This window comes from Podarcis melisellensis, assembly GCF_964234715.1.
Source record: "Podarcis melisellensis genome assembly, chromosome: 3".
In the NCBI taxonomy this organism is placed as follows: domain Eukaryota; kingdom Metazoa; phylum Chordata; class Lepidosauria; order Squamata; family Lacertidae; genus Podarcis; species Podarcis melisellensis.
In genome coordinates, this window is record NC_138530.1 from 102,087,707 (window position 1) to 102,110,409 (window position 22,703).

Consider the following 22,703-nt stretch of genomic DNA (forward strand, 5'->3'; position numbering starts at 1 on the left):
AACCAATGCCAACTGCTTCCTGCTTTTAATACTGAAACAGCACCAAATGATTCTGAACAGCAGCAGCAGCTATATGAGTTACTGTATATTATGAAAGCTTTGCTTGGCATGAAAACACCCTTGTCCCTGATACCTTATGTAAAAGTAGCATTTATTTGATTGCAGCAGGACTTACTTCTATATTTGTTTCTACCAAGTAAGCTTTCAGCAGGTGCTAGGACAGTGTTGTACTAGAAAGCAATAGACAACCTAAACCTTTACCACAGATTTATTGCTGTTACCATCAGTTTAAATAAAAGAGCACTCTCATTTCAGTAAACAAAGTATGTACATAGTTTACATATAGCCGGCAAAACTTAAAATACAAATTTTAAAGGCCTGCTTTTTTCTAGTAGGTTCAATAAGAATGTGCATAATTTTTATGCTACATGCATATTTCCTAGCATACAAGCTAAATTGGTAGCTGAATAAAATCTAGCAACTGGATTACTTTGAAAATTCTGACGCATACGATAGTACATCAACATACAATTCTAGTTCCTATAGATGAAGATGCAGAAGCAACCAATCTCCTGTTTGTCCCGTCAAAAGACTAATGTGGGAACACTTTTAAAGCCAATTGTGTTAAACAAATCACATAGGCACAAACAAGACAGATTCATTGGTTAAAATATACCAGCCATTTGTGGAAATTAACCAGAAGATTATAAGACATGCTGCAGATCAAGTATATTAGCAGACTGGGGAGGTGTACATGTGTCTCAGAATAAACTGAGCTATAGGCAGAACTTCCACTTCTCAATGGAACTCCACTAAGTTGGGAAACCTTCACAATTGGAATCCAGTGCAGCATGACTTTCAGCAGTAAAAATGTGAGATTCAGCGTGCCCTGGTACATGTATGAGGCTCCCTGGACATCTGATACACATACACTTATACCTGTGTGATGTAAGCATCAGCGTTATGACTAATCAAATAACATACACAAAGAAAATTAAAATAGGAAAGACAGCTAAAACACAAATCAATATTCAGCTCTACTTTTCCTTATGACTTAGTAACTAAATATTCATGTATTACAGCTTTTCCTATTACAACATGACACACATACAATAAAATGTATTGCGGAGTTTGCTCACACTGTTTTGCATGTAAACTTGTGTGTGTGTTGGGTCCTAATTAATGTGTGAGTTAAGCAGCGGATTGTAAAAAGAAACACTGAAAATGCCAAAACGTGTGGTAGTTCGCAACTATATTTGCATTCAGCAAATGCACTTACTTGGATTTAAGTTCCACTGAAATCAAAAGACCAACTTCCTATGAAGTTTAGGTCAGATCAAGCTTTTTTGGTTGGTAAACATTAGACTGGCAGTCCTTGGTAGGTGCAGTTCCCATAACAGTGTGTTTAAAGAAAACACCCACAAAACTCAGCAAATGTCACAACAAAAAGCTGTTGCTTCTTACACTACTTTCCCTTATGAAAACCAATACTTGAGCAATTCCAACTTGAGTACATCAATCAAACCATGTAGAACATTTGTTGCAATGTCTCAGAATCTGGTTGGTTGACGCTGGTTATTTTTGATAGCCAGACAAAACATGCAAATGACTGTTATGTATTAGTATAAATTTCAATGATAAAATAAAATGGTGGTGAAACATTATACTATGTAAGAGGACCATTTTGCACTTGTTGGCAAAGATACCACTCCCTTTTGATCACTACAAGAGCAAATATTAAATCAAGAGAAAATTAACAAAAAGCTGCAAGCTTAAGGTCAACTTTGTAGACCTGTTACAAATGTTTCGGGTTCACGGATTGTTGTTATTTTTGTGATTACGGAAGTGTAATTCCTTTTAAATAATTCCTTTTAAAATTTCTCTCGTGAAAGTTGATGCGCTGACTGGCATCCAAATCCATTACTTGTTTCCAACTGCTGAAATTCTTCTTATCAGTTTTTAACCTGGAAAGCAAGCAATTATCAATACATGATTAGGGACAAAAAAACCACAATAAACTGCCTAGGTTTAATGTAAAGTGATGCTCTATGTAGACAGCAAATGAAACATTTTCAAAAACAACTGACCTGAAATTCTTTGTGCATGACTTCAAAGACATGCCTTACATATGTGGGGACTTCGCATAATCACTTCCAGAAATACATGAAGTTTCCACTGGGCTGTTCCCAAACTGGAACTGCACAGAGTCAAATTCATGTGGATAGAATATTGGGGCCAAACCAAGCAAGTGTCAAGACTAGATCACTTTTAAATTCCTACGAAGAGGAACTTGCAAGTATGAAAGAGAAGGATTTATTATGAACATGACAATGACTAAGACTTTTCCTGAACAAACATGCCCCTATTTCCTTCCCTAAAAAAAACATTTTTCCTTCTAGTGAGCCTATTAGATTGCAAGTAAACCCTATGGGAGGAAAGCATATTTAAAAGGAAATTTAAACAAAAGTAACTGTGGAGGAAGGATTCATGTCCCCTCCTAAATCCATGTTCTGCTTTAAATTTACACACAAACACCTTAAAGAGGTTTGGTGAAAACCACATTGGATTAAACGGCATCAGTCCAATATATGTGAAGGAGTGTCTCCACCCTCATTGTTCAGTCTGGACACTGAGATCCACCTTTGAGGGTCTTTTGGCGGTTCCGTCACTGAAATGTTACAGGGAACCAGGCAGAGGACTTCTCGGCAGTAGTGCCCTCCCTGTGGAAAGCTCTCCCATCAGATGTCAATATAAAGAACTATACAACTTTTAGAAGACATCTGAAGGCAGCCCTGTATTGGGAAATTTTTAATGACATTTATCATATTTTTCAATGTGCTGGAAACTGCCCAGAGTGGCTGGTGAAACCAAGCCAGATGGCAAGGGTATAAATAATAATAATAGTAATTACTACTACTACTACCACTACTACTACTACTACTACAACATAGGGCAACTGATCCCAGTGTTCATGGAAGCTCACAGTGCCCCCTCCTTGGGCATGGAAAACTAAGAACATGATTCTTTGGATCCCAGGCTTCATTGCATTTACATCTGGGTTTAATATATTTCTTATTAAATACATAGGAAAGAATAAAGGTAGTTTTAAAAGACGTTTGAAACTGACCTTTCTGGTGAAGCGTTCGTGTGATTAGCTCTCTTCATAAATTTGCATCCCATCAATCTTGGTGCTCAGTCCCATAAGATCATGCATTTCGTGGATTGATTCTGACAGTATGCCTGTACTATAGAGTCGCCTTTCTCTCTCACAAAATCTCTTGTCATACTTAAGCCGAGTTTCAGTCATTCTTCCATTAATGTGTAAGCAAGCTTTGTGCCACTCTTTTCTCTTTGAACACAGTCCTTTTGAGCTGTTCCCTCTCGAAACATTAACACAAGCACAACTGAGTGGCAAACTTGAATTTTGTGGCTTTCCCCCCTCAACTGACAGCAAAGCAATCTGTGCATCCAAATTCTTCTGGCCACATATTTGTGATGAATCACATAATATCTGTGAATTCAATGGATGAAACTCTGCACTGTTAATTGAACCAAACGAATATGGAGTTTTTGAATACACAGCACATCTGGAAGCAACCAGTATATCTGCTGCATTGTTCTTATCACATAACACAACAGCCTCTAGCTTCTGCCCACTGTGGCACTGTTTCAGCTTAAATGTGAGACCTTGTCTACTAAGAAATTCTTGAATTTTAAGCTTTGCCTCATCACTCCAGTCTTCCCCATCAGCAGGAGACACTCCAAACAAAGAGCAAGGATAAGTTAATCGAGGTAATTTAGCAAGCTCTTCTGGGATAACTTTCAGCTTGTGACTATCAGAAATGGGGATGGGAACTGATAACCCATCATCAATAAAAGTAACTATTAAGAGATTAGAGAGTTTGGAGACTTCAGAAACTTCAACTCTGTTCCACTTTTCATTAGATCCAATCTTTATCAAACAACTGGTACCAGGAACGACAAGCTCCTGTGGAACTGTAGGCAGGTTTTCTGGAAGGTCAGAGAGTAACTTGAACAAAGCGTTTAGAGACTTAAATGAGTCTTCTAACTGGATACAGAAGTTTGAAGGATCAGTGACAGACGTCACAAACCCAGGATAATACCGATCATTCTGGAATGTAGCCCAGGAAACAGAATTTGGTCTGAATGATAATTTAGGCATTGTTTTGCCCATTTTTATATTTTCTGGTGAGTTACATTTCTCCAGCACCCTTTGGTAAGATCTTTGATTCCAGTATTCCAAAAGCAGAATCCCATCTATTAAAATATCCACTTCCCACATAAAAGTAGAGTCTAGGTATCTCAGAAACAAGATCTTGATCTCATGGCATTTTATAATCTTCAACACGCTCTCAAGAGACATGTCCACTAGGTTTTCAGCCCAAACCCATTTACAAGGCATTGCATTCCTGGGAATACTCCTGAACTTGTCACTAAGCATCTGTGTGTCATGAAATGACACCATTTCATATTCTCCCAAGTCCATGAAAAAAACTAACATGTGACCCTCATTCACATACTTTTTAATAACTTCAGATCGATACCATTTCAAGGTCTCTTTTGATTTTGTCAAACATTCTAACCCTTCTTGAATATTTTCCACTGCAAGCAAGGAGTTCTTCTCAGCTTCTTGGGTAGTCATCACATTTAAATCCAAAAAGATTTGTGCATCCTTCTTCAATTTTATATAGAAATGTCCATCTCTTGAAATGTGACCTATTTCAGCCAATTCTAGCTGTCCAGGCTTTATTTTTTGGCAGGGAATCTTAGGGCGGCTCTCCCAAGGATGTCCAGCTTTTATGGATACTTCAGACACATTTCGGCTTTCTGATTTTTTACTTTGGTCATTACCATCAGTATCTACATCTGTAAGATGCTTTACGACTTCATCAAGATGTAACAGACTTATATTCTGTAAACCTAACTCATTGATCATAGACATTTCATGGCAGAATACATCAACCTCCCACTGTTCACCATGCTGTTGTAAAAACTCTAACGCTAATAGTTGATTATTTACTTTACTGGCAATGCAGGCAGCCATATCGCTACTGCAACTTTTATCTGGAAATGCATATCTTGCTTTGCTAAGAAAACAGTGTATGCTGAATCTTGGAAAATTTAAGAAAACCTTTTCCATCTTGTATATTTTTGATGCATTCACAGTTGATGAGTTACCATAGTCAATGAACTCTACTTCAAAAGATTTTTCTGATTTAATACCTCTAATGACAGCTCTATATGTGCAGCGATCGGCTTCATACTCTGCTAAAACCATGTCACCTTCCTCGAGTTCAGAATGTGTTTCTGGCTCTAGAACCAGTGAGTCTCCATTCAGCTTCTCAGCAAGCTGCACAATTTCATTCTCATCCTCAGCACGATGAATATAGAAACTTGACATGCTAGTTATAGAAGAAATATAAACTAACATTTTGGAATTTGCCTGGATATGATGCTGTGGAAGGTTTGTGTACTTTTTCCTGGTACCACTACACCTTTCTTCTCCAAAATATTTGTGTTTCAAGATCTGCAACTCTTTATCTGGAGGCATCTTCTTCAAACCCCGAGGAGGGCTATCACACTCAGTCCAAGATTCACAATATGTATCTCTGCATCTCTGTCTCAGATTGCTTTGCAAGGCCAATTCTGTATTATCTGAGGCTGCTGGGAGCTTTACAGACCTTGTACTCTGTTTCTGCAGATCAATTGCAATTTCTTTTCCAGCACTCTGATTGCCAGGATTTGCTTCATTTTCTGCTTCTCTCTTCCAACCAACTACTTCATTTTTAATTTTTCTTTTAACTGCTTCTGACTTGACTTTATGCAACACGTTTTGGTCTCCAACAGTCTTTTCTGCAGGTGTGTTTATAATTTTTGGGTCAACGCCACATTTTTGTGTGTGCTTCAATAATTCTTTAATCTTCCTATTTATCTGTAGATCTCCATCATACAACTCCACACCAAGCTGCCCATCAGATTCCTTAGATACGATTACTGCCTTCATTTCTTTCCCCAAGTAATTCTTCTCAAACCATGTATTTATTTCAGTTGTAAATTCAACATCTTTTAGATCTGAAAGGTAACACTTGATAGCTTGCATAGGAGTAAATAATAATTCTGAAGCATGATTTGGAATAGGAATCATTTCTCTTTTTGCTACTGATTGTTTATTCCCAAAGTCTACAAAGTATACTTGGAAGTAATCTGCTGAGCCCATAGGAGATGCTAAAGCTCTGTAGAAGAGGCCATCTTCAAAATATTTTGCTAAGTATAAATTGCAAGTGTTTAGATGGTCTGTATAGCCTGTCATTTGACTAACCTCTGCAATCTTTTCAAACAGTCTGTCTATGGCACCTACATTTCTATTTAGTTGGCAATAGAATTTTGTAGGGCTGCATATATGTGTTATACACACCCCTTCTTCATTTCCAATTTTCATGTTAAAAGATGAATAGTAAAATGTGTACAGAGAGAATGGTGGCACAAGGGACCTTGCAAATTCAAAAGAGCGAGACTGGGCATGACCACATTCTAAGAGAAACTGCTGTGAAGTAGTGAATGGAGTCTGTAAGTCAACAATATTATATAAATAGTTGGGGCTCCGAAGAATTAGGGCAGAAATCGTACAGGTCAGCAGATCATTAGAAGAGGAAACAAAGCGCTCAAAATCTCTACATGCCTCTGCAGTCCAATTGTACGGGTCAAACGTTAAGGATTCAGTGACTGTATTAAGACAACATCTGAATGTTTGACATTCTAAGACCAGATATTCTGGAAGAATAGCTTGGAGGTCTTTTGACAAAACTCTTTCCTGGTTACCATAGTCTACAAATACTACATCAACTTCTGTCTCGGACACATGTTGCTGTACAGCAGCTCTGTACCACTTCCCATCCTTAGAATGTTTCACAACACAGGCATGTTGTCCAAGTTCATATGGGCTTTTTTGAGTGTTGTAATAATACTGAATTTGTTGCATCAAGTTAAATAGCTCTGGCAGTTTAGATCGCATCTGACAGAAAAAGTTACCTGGTGAAGTACTACGACAACATACAACATCAAATACAGTTCCTGGTTTAAACCGATACTCCTTATAAGGCTTCGGGGTATCACCTTTCCCAGATGTGTTTCCCAATTTATCTGAAAGGGTGTTTTCCCACCGCGGGAAGGTAACAGCAGGCTCTTTTGTCAGAGGACTCCGCAATTTATTCTTCTTCTGCCAACTCTTTTTATGTATCTTTTGTTTTGAGCATTGCATTTTAGAATCTCCCACAACGTTCTGAAAGGGATCTTGTTTTACTTCCCAATATTCCGCATATCCAGCCTGAACCATGGACAAAACAACATCAGTTTGTTCTGAGTTATTCATATACTGCACACTGACAATATACTTATTGTTTTTTTGTGCAATTACATGCAGTGTGAGCGGTTTGTCGAACACAATGCTTTTAAAGAAGTCAGTTTCTTTTTTAATCCATATGTCCTCGATTGGAAATGCATTAGCAAGTGAACAACAAACAGCTAAAGCTGGTAATTCTAGAAACTCTGGAAGCAAAACTCTCACACTGAAGAGTGGTACAGTTTCAGTATTGCCAAAATCTAAAAAACAAACATCAATACTATTGTCCATCACTTCCCTGATAACAGCTCTGTAGTAATGCATATCCTTACTATACCGTGCACAGCATAGTTTTCCAGGTTCTGGATTTTCTAGAATCTTATCAACAGTTTCACTTGTATCATACACAGCTGCAATTTGCTTCATCAAGGCTTCAAACTCATCTCGACAGTCAATAGTCTGAACCCAAAAATTTGATGGATTCAAGACATATACTACAAAAGCAACACAGACAGAACCGATTTGCATTTCTGTTCTCTTGCAAGGAATCCTTAAAGGAGAACACATTAGATGAGTGCCTTTTGAATCTGAATCATCTCCTGGTTGTACAGTATTCCTATGAACAGAGTCAGCATGAACAGGATCTGTATCAGAGATTTTTATATCCTCACCTGTACAGGATTTTTTGGTCTTAAAGGATGGGTCAAGTTTTGGAATCACTTCACTCCCCTGTGGTAGATGTTCATAATGCATTGCAGACTCTTGTTTAAGAAGTGTAACATAATACAAATGTTCATCAGCATTGAATAAATCAATGCGGGCATAAACAACACTTTGTCTTAGCAAGGCCTCCTTGAATTCTTTTAGTTGATCGTTTCTTACAGTTTCATCCTGAGAACTAAGACAGGAAAGTGCACAAGGAACTGAAAACCTAGGTACTGACATGAATTCTGGTTGAAGCTTTAAAACACAACTGGAAGGCACAGCTTCATAGCTGCCAAAATCCATAAACCAAATATTCACTTTGTTATCAGAAAGCAGCTGTTGTATCACTCCTCTATGCCACTGGCCATTTCTCCGTCTTGCTGCACAGAGGACTCCTAGATTCTCACAGGATGGAACATTTTCTGTACTAGTTTCGTAACAGGAAGACATGTTTGCTGTCAACTCATCCATCTCCACCTGGTATTGCAGCAGTTGACAATAAAATTTACTTGGACTGACTGCCACTGATATTTTTACTTTCTCTATTCCACCAACAGATAAAAGCGGCTGAAGGTTATTCATAATTGGTTGAACTTCTGATTGAATTCGATCATTACATAATATAGAATCCGGCCTTGTATATTTTTGTTGCAGTAAATCTGGCATCTGTTTACAAAGCAGCTCTTGTGGCAATTCAGTTAACATTTCTACAATAAGACAGAATGTATCTCCATCAATAAGTTTGCCTAATTTTAATTCAACCACATCACTAGTGATTTTTGGCACGTCAAGCAGAAATGTTTGGTGTGGCAGAATGGCTTGTATTTGGCCTTTAATCTGCAAATCTATTAATGATGAAAAGTAATTCAGAGCTTTTGGAGTCCATTTTTCTTCAATTGGAAGTATATTTCCAAAAATTCCACAAACCATCTTGGGAGGAAGTTGAAACAACTCATCAATAGCAGAAGCAATATGTGTCTCATCAACTGCCAGGATTTTCCCACTATCCATAAGAAATACTTCATAGATGTAGTTCTTCTTTTGTACTACTCTTCCTCTGTACCATTCTCCACAAGCAGGGTCTTCTACTAAACAAAACTCGCCAATCCCAACACTGTCTTTCACTTTGGATACCTGCTGTATTTCATTTTGCAATATATGGTAATCAAACTCACAATCTGTGTTATATCTGCCTTGAAATTTCACAAGAACTTCTTTTGGATGGTAGTTTACGTCAGTAATCTTCAGGTCTACATCTAGAAATTTTGTTGACAAAGATGAAACTCTCCTACCTGGAAAACCAAAATAAAGTTTGACATAATCAGGTAATATATGACTTTAACTGACAGTTCTGTCACCAGGTTTGATACCATTCCAGTTTTCAGATTTCCCTGCCAATAGTGCACTCCAACTCAAAGTCTCAAGTATATTATATTTATCTTCTAATACATCAAATGAAATATCATATTTGAATACCATGCTTCTCTTTATATATTACTGGAAATTGTGTAACCGTTTATTTTTATGTACACAGAGCCTAGGGCTTGCCGATCAGAAGGTTGGCAGTTCAAATCGCCGCAACGGGGTGAGCTCCCATTGCTCGGTCCCAGCTCCTGCCAACCTAGCAGTTTGAAAGCACGTCAAAGTGCAAGTAGATAAATAGGTACCGCTCTGGCGTGAAGGTAAACTGCTCTGTGCGCTGCTCTGGTTTGCCAGAAGCAGCTTAGTCATGCTGGCCACATGACCCGGAAGCTGTACACCAGCTCCCTCGGCCAATAAAGCGCCACGACCTCAGAGTCGTCCGCGACTGGACCTAATGGTTAGGGGTCCCTTTACCTTTACCTAAATCTTTCTAATATAAAAATATAACCAAATCTATACTGTAAGTTTAAGTGATACCCGAAGCCTAAACTACTGAGCCTCAAAAGATCAGACAGTGCCTATTTCTACACATAACTAACAGTCCAATATTCTGAGTCATCTAAATAATCAAATGATTTCTTTTATCACATAGTGGGGAAATGCATTCTTCAGTTCTAGTACAGTTGGCAATAATACCGGTAAGGAAACTAGAGAAAACTGGAAGGAGACTAAAAAGTTAAGCAATTTAGGGGAAAGAATGGACTGAGATGAGAGGTGCAATTTATGAAATTAACAAGAAGTAGTAAGAAATGAAAGATGTTCACAATGTTTTGCAAAGTCATCTCTATATTTTACAGTTAGCATTAAAAAGGAAGATCTCAGCTGCATGCAAACCATGAGACAGTGCTGTATAACCGTGGGTTTTTTTAACATCACCCAAAAGTAGACTAATAGGTAAACAAACTAAAGGGACAAGATGTATGCAAAGTGCAGAAAGAAACTGCTGTTCTTGCTTCATCTTCTCTCCAAAACATTTTTCAAAAATCTTATCTCACCTGCCATATCTCAAAATATTGACAGCTTTTCATCTGTCCAGAAACAGCTGGGGGAGGAGTCAAAAAATCTGTAAAGCATTGAAGAAAACATGGAAAACTCATGTAGTTTAAAATCTTAAGTGTGTGTGTTTTTGTGCTTTAATCGATTTTAATTTTTTGCATCCTATTAACACTTGACCAAACCGTCTTTTCCCTCTCTTCCCCTGCACTCATTTATCAGAGTGGGGAAAACAATTACAAATAGAAACTGTGTTGTTTCTATTGTTTTAAATTCAAACACAAAGCTTATTTTAAATAATGACTAAACAACATCTAGGCAAATATTAAATAATCTAGATATCCCTACAGTGCATCTCTAAACTGAATCAGTGCTTTTACCAGATACATCAAGTAACAGGTTTTTCTGTGTGATTGAAGAACATTTTAATAAGTCTCAGATATGAATACTTGCACTGAAAGCAGGTTTTTCATTTTCACTTTATAAAAATAAAACTGCTATAGCAGGCATAGGCAAACTCGGCTCCAAATGTTTTGCGACTACAACTCCCATCATCCCCAGCTAACAGGACCAGTACTGGAGGGCCGAGTTTGCCTATGCCTGTGCTATAGTCTACCCAGGAACTATCAAACCTTGTTTCAACCCCTTGTAAAGTGGCCAGGTTTTTGAAAAAGAGGACAGTGCTTCCGTACATTTAACAGAATCACAGAATTGTAGTTGGTAGGGACCATGAGAGTCATCTAGTCCAACCCCCTGCAATATAGGAATCTTTTGCCCAACGTAGGGCTCAAAATCCCCCTACTGAACAATTACACTGGGCAACAATTTTTTACTTTTTGAATGTTGTCTAGATTTCTACAACTGATTTAGGGTATTTCTGCACTGCTGAATCAGGAAATGGCATCCGTTTCTCTCCATCAGGTCAGGTTTACTGTAAACTGAATGGTGGACATTGATAAATGCAAGTACACATAAATTGCATGTTGCTTCACCATTTTTCAAACTTCAGGGCTTGAACTTCCGTTTCTTGGAACTCCTGGAATGCTCAGCGGCAGGGAGGTCTCTCTTCAGAGTCCAACTGTAGTCAGCCATCATGACTGCGTTCCAGCGACCCTGATACCTGGTCTCCATCTCTTTCATGTCCTGATGGAATCTCACCCCTGCTCGTCACTCATTGAAGCCAGGTTCTCAGGAAACCGGTCCATATGTGAAAATAGGTAGTGCATCTTGACGCTCATGTTGCAGCCCAGGTTTCTGAAAGCAGTCAGCATGTTGTTGACAAGTTCTGCGTAGTTTCTGGCCTTATTGTTGCCAAGAAAGTTCTTCACTACCAGAACAAATGCCTTCCACATTTCCAGTTCCACTTCGTTCATTGAGTTTCCAAACTCTGGATCTCTGATGAGCTGACGGATCTGAGGACCGTCAAAGATGCCAGCTTTCAACTTCTCCATGGTCAATCCTGGAAAAGCCTGGCATAAGTAAGTGAAGCAGTCACCATCCTTGTCTACAGCCTTGGTGAACTGCTTGATTAAGCTGAGCTTGATGTGCAGCGGTGGGAAGAGTATTCTGTCTCTGTCCACCAGAGGGTCGTTGATGACGTTCCTTTCTTTGCAAGGCACCAATTCCTCCCACACAGGCCAATCCTTCTTCGTGTAATGCTGAGCACGGTCCCTACTATCCCACATGCACAGAAAACATGGGTACTTGGTGAAGCCAGACTGTTGTCCCAACAAAAAGTTCACCATCTTCAGCTCAACACAAATAAACCACTTATGCTGATCATAACCAATTTTCTCCAGCACATACTTCTCCGCTTCATAGTTCTCCTTCAGTGTAGTTGAGTGAGCCAGGGGTACAGAAGCAAACTGGTTGCCGTTGTGTAGCAGAACACATTTCAGTGATTGCTTGCTGTTATCAATGAACAGTCTCCAATCTTTGGGTTCGTACTGTGGCACTCCAAGCTTGAGCAGAAGCTGCGCAATATCTGCACAGTACACCAAGTCCTCTTCCGAGAAAAAACTGAGGTACTCTTGATGCCTGTTGTGGAAGAAGGTGATGAGAGCACTGTCAGAGAGGAGGTTTTTTTCCTTCAATCTGGATGCCAACAGTTTGGCAGAGTCCTTTGACAAGCTGAGGTCGCGAACTAGATAATTCAACTCCTTTTGGGAAAATGGACGTGGAGCATCATCTTCAAGAACCACTTTTTCTTCATGTCCTTCAACACTGGAGGCATCTTCGTCACTAATGTCAGGAAGTTCTCCGAAGATAGGCACTGGAATTTCATCACAATGAGCTACAGGACAATGTGCTGATTGAAGATCAGGATACTTGAGGCTGCTCCAGTTCTTTCTGTTGATCCCACCAATTTATGGAGCCGCACCAATTTATGGAAGATTTCGAGGTTTTATGACTTCAAACTGATCCCTTTTCGACATAATCACCCAGAACTATCGGACCTGAATACTTCTTGTCATTAAAATAATCATTTCCAATCAAAACAATTATTCAACATGGCATTTTACCCCCACTAACTTCTTCTAAAATGCTCCACACAAGCGTACATGTGAACAAAAATGTAAAAAAGACATGTGCCCATAGCTCAAAAACTTGACCTGCTTGAGCAAAACCAATGTGATTTTTGGATTCAGCGCATCAGATTCATCCTAAATCAACTGAAAAAACGCAGACAACAAATTTGTTGTTGACCAGTGTTATTAAAGATGCAGGAACACTATCGTCTTTCCTTTTTTTAAATCTGACCAACCTGGACAATAGTGGGCATAGCAATTTTAATATTTTGTTTTTGTGAGGGTGCAGCTGGGCGAAGGTGAAGTGAAGCAGAAATGAACAACACAGGAAGGAAGAGGAGAACTGTCCAGTGTGCATATTCCTTTGTTCCCTGTTTCTGCTAAAGTCCTCCACTCACTTGCCAAAGTCCCACTTGAATTCAATAGAGCTTACTTCTGAGTAGACCTGTGCAGGACTGGACTATTATCCTCACAAACGGTAAATATGCTGGTCCTAAGAAAGGCTCTTTTAAATACATTCCATCTATAGATAAAAGGATAGCAAGCAAAACATAGAGATACAAAGCTTCCTTGTAGAGATACAAAGCTTGCTTGTAAAAATGAGGAAATGTAAACAACAATCATACTAACATGCAGCAGAGCCTGAGACTCTTAACCTCAGGGTCGCGGGTTCAAGCAAAAGATTCCTGCATTGTTGGACCAGATGACCCTTGTGGTCCCTTCCAACTCTACTATGTTGTGATTCTGGAGTCACATTCGCATGACTGCGTCCAGGAAATGTGCAAAACAGCACCACTGGGAAACCGGACTGAGATCAGCCGAGCCTAAATCAGGATACAAATGGCCACATTTTAAACCCATCTACCCTGCTTATGAATACTAAACTGCAAATATGTACACATGTACTGGGTAGACTAGAGAAAGCTTATTTGTTTGCTCTTTAAGGTGCTGCATGGAGGTTATTTTGCTGCAACAGACAAACGGGGCTACCACTCTGGTATTTCATAGATAGATAAGATACAGGGGTGTCAACTTCGAATAAAATATGGGGGGGGGAGGTATCCCCACTCTGCACAATCAGTCACATGATGTGGTGTGCAACATGCACCATTTGAATGGCAATGCCCATCGACTTTGTTTATTTGTGTGTGCATTTAAATTTTTATTAAATTTTCTGTTTTACCATTTAAAATACTAATTTTATATCCTTAAGATATCAATGACTTCCCTTTTTCTCTTTCCATGGTTCATTTTACATATCACAAATCCCTGCATATTTAACAAAAACTATACCATTCAGTATTCCATGATTATTGCATCCACCAAAACTTATTGACACTGCTGAATTTATCTTAATGCTGCCTGCGTTTTCAGCTATACACAATTATTTCCCATATATTTTGTAAACGTTTTCCAACCTTCTTTAAAATGCCCATCAACTGTGGGGAGACCTGGCCTTCTCAAATATTTTATTGGGGTCCCCAAAGACCCCTCAGTATGCATATATATATATATATATATATATACACGCGCGCGCGCGCACGATGGTTTTTATTGGGGGGGGGGGCTGCAGAACATGGCAGCGCCTTTCACTTCCGGGTAACTAAAATACCGACTTTCTTGGAAAGTCAAGCAGGGCATAATAAAAGATGAGGAAGCAAGAAAATACCGTGTATTTTTTTAAGGGGGGGGAGCGAAAAAAGGCTGATTTCAAGCCTCGACTCCCCGAAGCTCTTCGGAAGCAGGGTGGGAAATGGGGCGAAACCCTTTCCTTTCGCCCCTTTTTAATTTCGCAGTTTCTCCCCCCCCCCCAGGTTTCGGGGTGCAACCCCACAATCCCGTTTACCTGGGACTGAATCCGAGGAGGGAGGTGGGCTTCCCCCTTGGAGGAGAGGCACGAAGAAGCGGCTTCGGGGCTGGGTTGAGAAGGCGAGGGCAGCAACAGCCCAGAGGAAAGCGGCCCTGAGGGAGGAGGAAGCGGCTCGGCGGCGTTTCTCGAGGGGGAAACGCGGCCGTCGGGGAGAAGAAACCAGAAGCGCCTCACACTGAGTGGGAAGAAGGGGCCCCGCGAGGAGCCCTGAGGGGAAAGCGCGCCAGGCCGCCCAAGGGCCGCGTGCGCCTCGCGAGGAGGCAGCCGGGCGCGAGGCGAGGAGTCGTTAAACGGCGCCGGAGGAAGCCGGCCTGAGGGACCAAGCGCCGCCGCCGCCGCCGCCTTGACTCTGAAGGAAGGTTAAGAGGCGCGTCAGCGGCAAAGGGGAGGTTAGGCCCGAGGGAGCCGTTGGCTCTGCTTTGTCCGGAACGGTTGGCTTTGGGGGAGGGCGGGTTAAGGTGGGCGCCCCCAGGGTTGGCACCTTTCTTTGGGGTGGGGTGGGGGCGGCGGCTTTAAAGTTTTCACCTGGTGCTGAAGTGGGGGCGTTTCCAGGCAAGCCGTCGCCACGTTTTCTCCGATGGAAATAGGGACGTCCCCTTCCGTCATGGGGTGTTGCTGTTTTTACGATTTATATTCCCACCCGTCTGACTGGTGGGTCAGTCTGGGCGGCTCCCGACATATATTAAAACATAATAAAACATGAAACACTTTTTTAAAAAAGCACTTCCCTATGTAGGATTGCCTTCAGATGGCTCGGGGGTCGGAGAGCGTCCTATCTTCCAACGTTTCTCCGATGAAGAAATGGACGTCCTATCATACCCTCCAGCATTGTCCCAATGAAAATTGGGACGTCCTACTATAGCCTCCAACATTTCCCCATTGAAAATAGGGACATCCTACTATAGCCTCCAACATTTCCCCACTGAAAATAGGGACATCCTACTATAGCCTTCAACATTTCTCCATTGAAAATAGGGACATCCTACTATAGCCTCCAACATTTCCCCACTGAAAATAGGGACATCCTACTATAGCCTTCAACATTTCCCCATTGAAAATAGGGACATCCTACTATAGCCTCCAACATTTCCCCACTGAAAATAGGGACATCCTACTATAGCCTCCAACATTTCCCCATTGAAAATAGGGACATCCTACCATACCCAACACTTCCCCAATGAAAATAGGGACATTCTATCTAACCCTCCAACATTTCCCCAATAAAAATAGGGACGGCCCATCATACTCTCCAACTTTTGCCCAATGAAAATACAGACGGCCTACCATACCATCCAACTGAAAAGTATAGCTATGGCAAAGAGTTCCTTCCCATGTATCTCTAAACTGGGAAACCATGGGACTGATTGTACTGCCTGAAATTCAGCCCTCCTACACTCCATACCACGTTTTGAAGCCTATCCAGCACAACCACTATAGCAGATAGGGAGAAGCAGTGCTTTTTTTCCTTTTTTAAAAAAATGTTTAGGAGTACGTACTCTCATTTTCCTACTCATATTGAAATACTACCCCTGAAGGAGGCCAAACTTAGATTCACAAAATGTTTAGGGTATGCGTACCCCCGCGTACCCCCAGAAAAAAAGCACTGGGGAGGAGGCATGTACTGCTTCAAGAACAACCCCATATGGTAGCACAGTGTTAGCCTGTATCAGAATCATATTGGTTTTGAGCATGCTCTGAGCTGATGGCCACACCTAGCCAGCCAGGCTTTAGGATTGTGCTTGTTCCCTGGGAAGCCTTGCTGATTGCTTCTCCCCGCCCCCCACCTTTCTGTGTAAGTGAGAAGCACTGTGCACAGAGTCTCTTGTTTGTAAAATAAACGGGCTCTGTTTTTTACTTGCACTGTTTTTCTTTCATGTACTTAATTTGCTATTTTTAAAATGTGTTTTTCAATCCTGCATCAGTTTAGCCTCATCGGAATGACTGATTAAAAATGTCTTATAATGCTAAAATGGGACGTGGGTGGTGCTGTGGGTTAAACCACAGAGCCTAGGGCTTGCTGATCAAAAGGTCAGCAGTTTGAATCCCCGCCATGGGGTGAGCTCCCGTTGCTCGGTCCCTGCTCCAGCCAACCTAGCAGTTTGAAAGCATGTCAAAGTCCAAGTAGATAAATAGGTACCGCTCTGGCAGGAAGGTAAACGGTTTTTCTGTGCGCTGCTCTGGTTCACCAGAAGCAGCTTAGTCATGCTGGCCACATGACCCGGAAGCTGTACGTCGGCTCCCTCAGCCAATAAAGCAAGATGAGTGCCACAACCTCAGAGTCGTCCGCGAGTGGACCTAATGGTCAGGGGTGCTTGGAGGAAAGGTGCACAGAAGGTGTTGGGTCTCTTCAATCCAATAATGCCAGAATCTCATGCTGCCTGTCACATGTTGCACATGTGCCATGGCTTCCAAATACCATACATGCAAAGCAATGCCGTTCCCCCCAAGAATCCTGGGAACTGTAGTTTGCCCCTCACAGAGCTACAATTCCCAGCACCCTTAACAAATGACAGCTCCAACATGCTTTGAAGCCATGCACTTTAATTGCCTAGAGTGGATGTGACGTTTAGCTGATATAACATACCCATTAAACAGAGCTGCTGTGGGAATAAAAGGGAAAATATAAAGATGGAATACTGTATTAGTTGCAAACAATCAGCACATCTAATGGCAATTCACCACACAAAGCTTTATTGGGAGAACATTTTATGAAACCAAGATTGTTGCCACAACATTTTCAAATAATTTTAAAAAACATTTTCCCTTTAGGACGGCTTACCGAAGGAACAATCACATTGAAATAAATGTGTTTCTTCAGCGACAAAAGTGTTAACCAAAAACTACTTTTTTGAGCCACTAGATGGCAGGCAAATATTTAGAAAAAACATCTGCTAAGAGAATTAGAGAGCGGTTTTTTCATGTATTGCATTTTGATTGAACATTCCATACTCATCATCACACAGAATCAGCCAACCATTATCAGAGCCAATGGGTGAAAATAAGGAAGCAGATTTCAGCTCAACACTAAGAGAAGCTTCCAAAAAGTAAGATTATTGAGAGGTAGTGGCTGCTCCTTCACCTGAGCTGTTAAAGCAGAAGATGGACAGCCATCAGGGATGCACCCTCCTACACTGCCATTCCTACACTGAGCAGGAGTTTGGACTAAATAAATGCTTAGGTCCCACCCAACACTGATGGATTCTGATAAAATGGGTTGCAGCCAATTCTAGTCCTACTCAGAGTAGATGAAGCTCATTGGCATCACTAACTGAGGTTCATTCATCTCAGTGGGTCTCCTCTGAGTAACACTTAGTTGGTTGCATCCCGATATGAAGTGCTTCTGAAGTACCGTGCCTTCTCGCATCTCAGCTGGGAAGCGTTTAGCCTGAATGTCGGCAACACGTTCAGAAATCTGCATGATGCTTTCACATTACAGAATATTGAGAACTACTGCTGTGAAATGAAAGCAAGGAAAAGCTTTTACAACTGTGTGCCACATTGTAAATGTCAATTACCACCTTATATCAGCCCTATGAAGTAAGGAATTACTTGCATTCCCATTCCATTAAATCCAGAGAAGTTAAGTGACTTATCCCTGGGAGTCAGTGGCACTAGAAGATTTGCAATTTAATAACAGTCATTATATTTCTGTGTGCTCCCTTGAGCTACATGACAGCGCTATCAGTGAACTGATACACACAACTGAACATTTGTCATTGTGGATTTTAAAATGACAGTTTGATTGAATATGGTAGAGTGGTTGTGCATGCAGAAGTATAAAGCACAGGCTACAAACCTGGAAGTCCTAGGTTCAAATTTTAGCTCAGCCATGAATTCAATGGTGGCCTCAGATAACGTTATTTCTCTAAGCCTCAGTGCTTATCTGTGATGAAGGAAGCATAATTCAACCTACAAGAATCAATAGGATAGTAAATGTGAAGAGCATGGAGCCACTTTTTATTTATTCCTTATATTTAGCCCCCACCTGAAGATTTAAATATTCTGAAAGAATCCCAAATCATCTGGGCGTGCGTATTGCAGTTCTTGCTAAGCCTTTCAGTAGCACCTTAAAGACCAACTAAGTTAGTTCTTGGTATGAGCTTTCGTGTGCAGGCACACTTCTTCAGATACATCTGAAGAAGTGTGCATGCACACGAAAGCTCATACCAAGAACTAACTTAGTTGGTCTTTAAGGTGCTACTGGAAGGAATTTTTTTGTTTTGACTATGGCAGACCAACACGGCTACCTATCTGTAACTGCTAAGCCTTTGTTAGTCTTTTAAATGTAATCATTTGGATATATATCTGCTGCCTGCTATTAGGGAAAACATGTATGGCTCCTCAAACTTGCTATGGCTTTTAAAGATGCTTGCTTGCTAAGAAGGCTACCTTTTCCATCTTTGGTTATGGTTTCCAGACCAGTTTTCCCAACAGCAGAGCAGAATTCAAAACCATAGTCCTAGGCTGCAACTCATTTATTTACTTTGTCCCTCAGAACTCAAGGGAGGAGCCACTGAGAACCAAAGTAACTAATTCCTGCATTGCTGTAGTCACATGTGCTTCACCTGCTAAGCTCCACCCTATGTTCTAGCTCTTGGCTATGCTAGAATGTGACAAAGGAAAGAATCAAGGAAATGATTTGAAATCACAAATACAAAATATATCAGAACTGAAAACAACACATTGCCTGATAATTGTCATTTATCAAATCCATATTTTTTTAAATTTTGGAATGCCTTGAAACAGAATTGCTCTTATTATCTGTCAAAGTACCTAAAGAAACTATTACCATTGTAAGAACATTTACTTTAAAAAAAAAACCCATACAATTTCAGATTAAGTCCAGCAATGAAGGGCAGTGTGTTAATCATTATATCTGTCTTGTTAAACATTTTACATTTCCCCCTCTGTTTATAAACAGAGTTGATGACCTAGAACTGCCTCTTTTCTGACATTTCCCATTTGTCAATAACAAATTACCTGTGCAGTGATCATGTTTTCCTGGTTTCTTTGAAACCAATAGACTTCCACTGGAAATCTTCAGATGTGCAAGTAGCATTTTTATAATTTTAGAGCTCATTTGTATAGAATAGGCATAATCAACAAAGTCGCTCAAATTGTCTATTTAGCTTAGTATCCTCTGTCTTGATTGGCAGTGACACACTAGAGATTCAGAGAGGGGACATTCCCAGTCCCACCTGGACCTCAGGCCTGCATGCAAAGCGGATGCTCTGTCTCTGAGCTATGACCAACAGGAAACTGCCTTATGCTGACTCAGACCACTGGTCCATCTACACTTCTCTTGGGAATCCCTTGAACTCACTTCTTGAAGGTGTTTCTTTGACAGGTGGTCTTTATTTTAGAAGGTGTAAGTTGAACCTGCAGCTAGGGCTGCGAGAGAATTTTGAGAACAACGGGAAAGGAAGTGGAAATTGCTGCCCTTTGTGTGTCTTGTCTGTGGTCAGGAATGGAAATCAGTCGAGCGAATGCAATCAGAAATCATTCACATCATCGTCGGTTTTTTAAGTCTACAGATGATACATAATCACAGAAGAAGGGACCTAAGAGTCATTTAGTCCAACCCCCTGCAATGCATGAATCTCAACCAAAGCATTCATACAGATGGCCATCCAACCTCTGCTTAAAAACCTCCAAGGAAGGAGAGTCCATCACCTCCCGAGGGAGTCCATTCCACTGTTAAAACAGCTCACCGTCAGAGAGTTCTTCCTGATGTTTAGTTGGAATCTCCTTTCTTGTAATTTAAATCCATTGGTTTGGGTCCTATACTCCAGAGCAGGAGAAAAAACCTTGCTCCATCTTCCATGTACTAGCCCTTTAGATATTTGAAGATGGCTATTATATCTCCTCTCAAGTCTCTGTTTTCCAATGCTAAGCATACCCAACTCCCTCAAACATTCCTCATAAGGCATGGTTTCCAGACCTTTGATCATCTTGGTCACTACACACATTCTAGCTTGTTAATATTCTTAAAATGTGGTGCTCAGAACTAGACACAGTACTCCAGGTATGGTCTGATCAAGACAGAATAGAGCAGTACTTTTACTTCCCTTGATCAGAATACTATACATCTGTTGATACAGCCTAGAATAGCATTAGCTTTTTTTTTTTTTTTTTTTTGCATCACACTGTTGACTCATGTTAAGCTTTATGGTCTAAGACCCCTAGATCCTTTTCACATGCACTACTGGGAAGCTAGGTGTACCCCATCTTATAATTGTGTATCTGATTATACCTGCCTAAGCTTTTAAAGGGCCTTTGTGTTAGCCAGTCATGCATTCAATGGCTGCTTTTCTGTTGGACAGTTGGAGTTTTGCATTATTTTAGAGGCAGGCAGTTTCCTAGAGGCATTGATTGTTTCATGATTGTTTTACTGATTTGGATCCCGCTTGTGACCAAACTTTTTACTAATAACTCACTTAAATATCCAAAAACAAGGGCATGGGCTTCCTCAGATATGAAAGTAAAAGGGACAGCCTTTTTGCACATGCATCCACTAGAGTGGCTATGGGATTTTGAGTCTGTGCTGCGGGTGAACATTTAATTTAATCATGGAATAGGTTGTGCAATTCTTCTTAAAGCTAGCAATCATTTTTCATTTATACCCAGTAGATTTTAGACATGCTGATATGCAACATAACTCTTGAAATAAGGCTTACAGTTTTGCAGTGAAAATTGAAGGCAGTGCATGGCAGAGCTATTTGGGCAGCTGTTTTATGAGCTGCATTGCACTGGCCTGCCTCGGGATGACATTGTTGGACTGACAGTGTGATCCTGTACATGTCTACTCGAAAGGAAGACTCATACAAGCCTCACCCCCCTACAACAATGCATTGTTGAATCATAGAATCAGAATTGTTAGGGTTGCCATATTTTGAAGAGCAAAAAAGAGGACATATTTGCCAGTGCCTGGGGCAGGGGGAGGGAGGAGGTGTGGGAGAGAAGATGCTGGCCTAGATAGCCCTATGGTTTGATCCTGCAGGATCCTTTTTATGGCCCTATTGGCTCAACCCAGAAACTCTAACCACTGTGTCATGCTGGCTCTCAGTTTAATTACTGAGATAATCCTCTAAGGCCCTGTCACCCGCTATCTTAAAGCACAGCTGGTGAGTCACAGGATGGGTGTTTTCTGATGTTGATGACAAGAAGGGAAGTTCAGCCTCATCACAATATTCCTTTTGATGGACAGGTTCCCCCTCCAGCATATTGACATTGAGTTTTATTGTTGTTTTAGCCCAATTGCATGCATTTTATTGTTTGATATTGTTTTAATTTTCTATCGTATTGTTTGATGCCTTGATTTATTTTTCTTTTATGGGAAAGAAGGAGACAGGTGTTGAAAATAAGTAAAGGAATAACCAAGCACTCATGTCTGAATTAGAGCTTGTCCAATTTTAACACTCCTGGAACACCAATACCAAATAAAAAAATGAGGACCTTTTGGCATATGCAAAAAACCGTCCAGGACAGAAATTTTATCCCTGAAAAAGAGGACATGTCCTGGAAAAAGAGGCCACATGGCAACCCTAAGAATTGTAGAGTTGGAAAGTACAGTGGTACCTCTGGTTAAGTACTTCATTCGTTCCAGAGGTCCGTTCTTAACCTGAAACTGTTCTTAACCTGAAGCACCACTTTAGCTAATGAGGCCTCCTGTTGCTGCCACGCCGCCGGAGCACGATTTCTGTTCTCATCCTGAAGCAAAGTTCTTAACCCGAGGTACTATTTCTGGGTTAGTGGAGTCTGTAACCTGAAGCGTCTGTAACCTGAGGCGTATGTAACCTGAGGTACCACTGTACTACAAGGGTCA

General features: G+C 40.7%; 1 protein-coding gene and 1 long non-coding RNA gene across 3 annotated transcripts; one reads left to right on the forward strand and one right to left on the reverse strand.

Annotated features, from left to right (window-relative positions):
- Positions 1 to 252: 252 nt before the first annotated feature.
- TDRD15 (tudor domain containing 15) lies at positions 253 to 16,672 on the reverse strand. Of its 2 annotated transcripts, none has more exons than XM_081905295.1 (4): positions 15,404 to 16,672; positions 10,483 to 10,550; positions 3,128 to 9,357; positions 253 to 1,964 (listed from the first exon to the last, which is right to left on the reverse strand). In XM_081905295.1, exons 2-3 carry the CDS (start codon positions 10,487 to 10,489, stop codon positions 3,152 to 3,154), a joined length of 6,213 nt encoding a protein of 2,070 aa, XP_081761421.1. In that variant the 5' UTR covers positions 10,490 to 10,550; positions 15,404 to 16,672; the 3' UTR covers positions 253 to 1,964; positions 3,128 to 3,151. The 2 variants fall into 2 exon arrangements, with proteins under 2 accessions (XP_081761421.1, XP_081761420.1); XM_081905294.1 differs by lacking the exon at positions 15,404 to 16,672 and adding an exon at positions 14,855 to 14,917.
- LOC309367445 lies at positions 12,420 to 12,981 on the forward strand. Its single transcript, XR_014167180.1, has 2 exons — positions 12,420 to 12,504; positions 12,882 to 12,981. It is a non-coding gene; the product is annotated as an uncharacterized lncRNA (long non-coding RNA).
- Positions 16,673 to 22,703: the final 6,031 nt, after the last annotated feature.